Genomic DNA, 2,631 nt, shown 5'->3' on the forward strand with positions numbered 1-2,631 from the left:
TTGGTAGAACAAGTCGTCTATTTTCGGTAGAGGATATCGGTTCTTGATGGTGACTTTGTTGAGTTGGCGGTAATCGATACAGAGTCGGAGCGTTCCTTCTTTCTTTTTGACGAATAGCGCTTTAGCTCCCCATGGTGAGGTACTAGGGCGGATAAAACCCTTCTCTAAGAGTTCCTGCAATTGTGTTTTCAACTCTCGTAGTTCTGCTGGAGCCATTCGATACGGGGCCATCGAGATTGGGGCTGTGCCGGGTTGTAGCTCGATGGTGAAATCCAATTCTCTTGGCGGCGGTAATCCCGGTAATTCCTCTGGAAATACGTCTTCGTACTCGCAGACGACATGAGGGAGGCCCAACTCCATTCGGTCCGTTTCCTCCAATTTGAGACTCGCTAACCATCCAACGAGCTTCCTATGCCACTTTGTTTCATGCGCGTGGGGTGCAGATGGGTCTTGTCTATCCCCCTTAAACTTGAAACACGTTCCTTCTGGAGAATAGGCTGTCACCATCTTTCGATGGCAGTCTATGACAGCTCGGTGTGCAGTCAACCAGTCCATTCCGAGTATGACGTCAAAGTCCGTCATTTCGATTACTCGTAAGTCGCATGTTAACCGCAGGTTCGATACTTCTAGTTCCCACCCTTTACAGATTAGTACTATTGGAATCTTACCCCCTAGTGGTGAGGTCACATGCATAGTTGTCTTTAGAGGTTCAGTTTCTAATCCAAGTGTAGATACACATGTGGCAGTTATGAATGAGTGCGAAGCTCCAGAATCAAATAGTGCTTGAACACATGTAGTAAAAAGAGTGAGGGTACCTTGGATTACTGCAGGGTCCATCTCCTCTTCTGTTCCTTGCAGTGCAAACACTCTTCCAGCATTGGGCTGGATTGGCCCGTTTGATCCTCTGTTCTGAAAAGGGCGAGTTGGCAGTTGGTTCCACCCACCACGAGGCTGGTTCTGTCCTCCAGCTTGGTTACCATTCCAAACTGGCCTAGCTGGGTTTTGATTCTGATTCCCAAATCCTGCAGTCCTGACCTGATTTTGCGGTTGTCCTCCATAGTTTCCAGTGCCGTTCAACTTAGGACAATTCCTCTTGATATGTCCTTCCTCTTGGCAGTAAAAACAGCAGTAGTCTATGCTTTGATTCTGGGGTAGGGGGTTGCGGTTTGGTCCAAGATTAGGGTTTGGGCCTCGGTTTGGTACTTGGATCTGGTTCGGATTAGGGTTAAGGTTTCGATTGAAGCTTGGATTGGGGTTTCTCCAAGTTGGGTTGGATTGTATCGGTTGTGGGCGAGGGTAGTTTTGGTAGTAGGGTTGAGAGGTTAGGGTACCCCGGTTGGTAGAGTTGGTGCGGATAGGTCCTCCAACTGCAGGTATTGCCTTCTTTTGCTCACGCCTTGTCTTGAAATCCAAGTTCTCTCTCTCCATCTTAAATGCGCATTGCACCACTTGTGAGTAGGTGGGAAGTGTCTGTGCCACCACTGCTCGGCGTGTCTCATTGAGTCTCCACTCAAATTTCCTTGCCTTGTCGTCATCAGTAGGTATGATTTTTGCGCCATAGCGAGACAGTTCTTCAAATCATGCTGCGTACTGGGCCACGGTCATTGTGCCCTGCTCAAGGTTCATGAATTCCAAGGCTAGTGCTTGTTTGATAGGTGTTGGAAAGTACTTGTCAAGGAAAGTTTCCTCAAACCTTTCCCAAGTCATTGCTGCCACATCATGGGTGTTCTTCATCAGGTCCCACCAATGCTGAGCTTTACTCTGCATCTGATAGGTAGCTAGGGCAATTCGATTGCTGGCCTCTTGAACGTCTAGGGTTTCAAGAATTTTCTTGATTTCTGCTAGCCAAGCTTCCGCAGCTGTGGGGTTAGGTTCTCCTTGAAAGTAGGGCAGGCGACGCTTGCAGAATTCATTTAGTGCCTGACTTCTGGTCATTGGTCCTCGCGGTGTGTGCGGGGCTCTGCGCTGATTCTGGTTTTTTGCAGTCGCAGCGGTAATGAATGCTTGCATGAGTTGGACTAGTTCGATAGTCCCAATTTGGTTGTTGAGTTGAGGGGCTCCATTTTGTCCATTGTTTTGCTCGTTATTCTGGTTGTCTCTCGTTTCCTCCATCTAGATACCGTTATGTTATAATTTAGTAAGGGGGGGTTTTATTATAAGAACATATATATTTGTATAATTATTAAATACGTGTAAGCAAAACATCATAAGAAACTTTTCTTTTATTAACAAAACAAATCAAACACACCATTCATGTCAAAACACACTACTTAGATGTGTAGCTACCAAAAGTCGAGATAAATTCTACTACCACAATTGTTTTCCTAAAAAAAAATGTCCAGAAAATTCCTATTACCACAATTGTTTTCCTAAAAAAAAAAATGTACTGTGCGTGAAATAACTAGGAAATGCTAAGAAAACGATCAATCGAAAAGCATAGGAAAATATTCTGCCAGGAGACTCTGCTTTTCGACGGTGTCCTATGTGAGCCCGTAGCAACGCCATGTTACTCGCCATAGTGGTTCCTGCTGGTTGGGGTTTGGGTAGTTATAAGGTTCTAGACGGATGGGTATCTCTGCATAGGTGACGTGATCGGTGAAGTCAACATTTTTTGTAATGATACGATGTTCC

At 45.7% G+C, this 2,631-nt stretch overlaps 1 protein-coding gene across 1 annotated transcript; it reads right to left on the minus strand.

Moving 5' to 3' along the window:
• Positions 1 to 1,578: 1,578 nt before the first annotated feature.
• LOC131306911 (uncharacterized) lies at positions 1,579 to 2,112 on the minus strand. Its single transcript, XM_058333341.1, has one exon. The coding sequence runs from the start codon at positions 2,110 to 2,112 to the stop codon at positions 1,579 to 1,581; it is 534 nt and encodes a 177-aa protein (XP_058189324.1).
• Positions 2,113 to 2,631: the final 519 nt, after the last annotated feature.

This window comes from Rhododendron vialii, chromosome 11a, assembly GCF_030253575.1.
Source record: "Rhododendron vialii isolate Sample 1 chromosome 11a, ASM3025357v1".
Classification (NCBI taxonomy): Eukaryota; Viridiplantae; Streptophyta; class Magnoliopsida; order Ericales; family Ericaceae; genus Rhododendron; species Rhododendron vialii.

Excerpts from the sequence above, each read along its gene's own strand:
- LOC131306911 (XM_058333341.1), bottom strand. The coding sequence starts at position 2,112 with ATGGAGGAAACGAGAGACAACCAGAATAACGAGCAAAACAATGGACAA.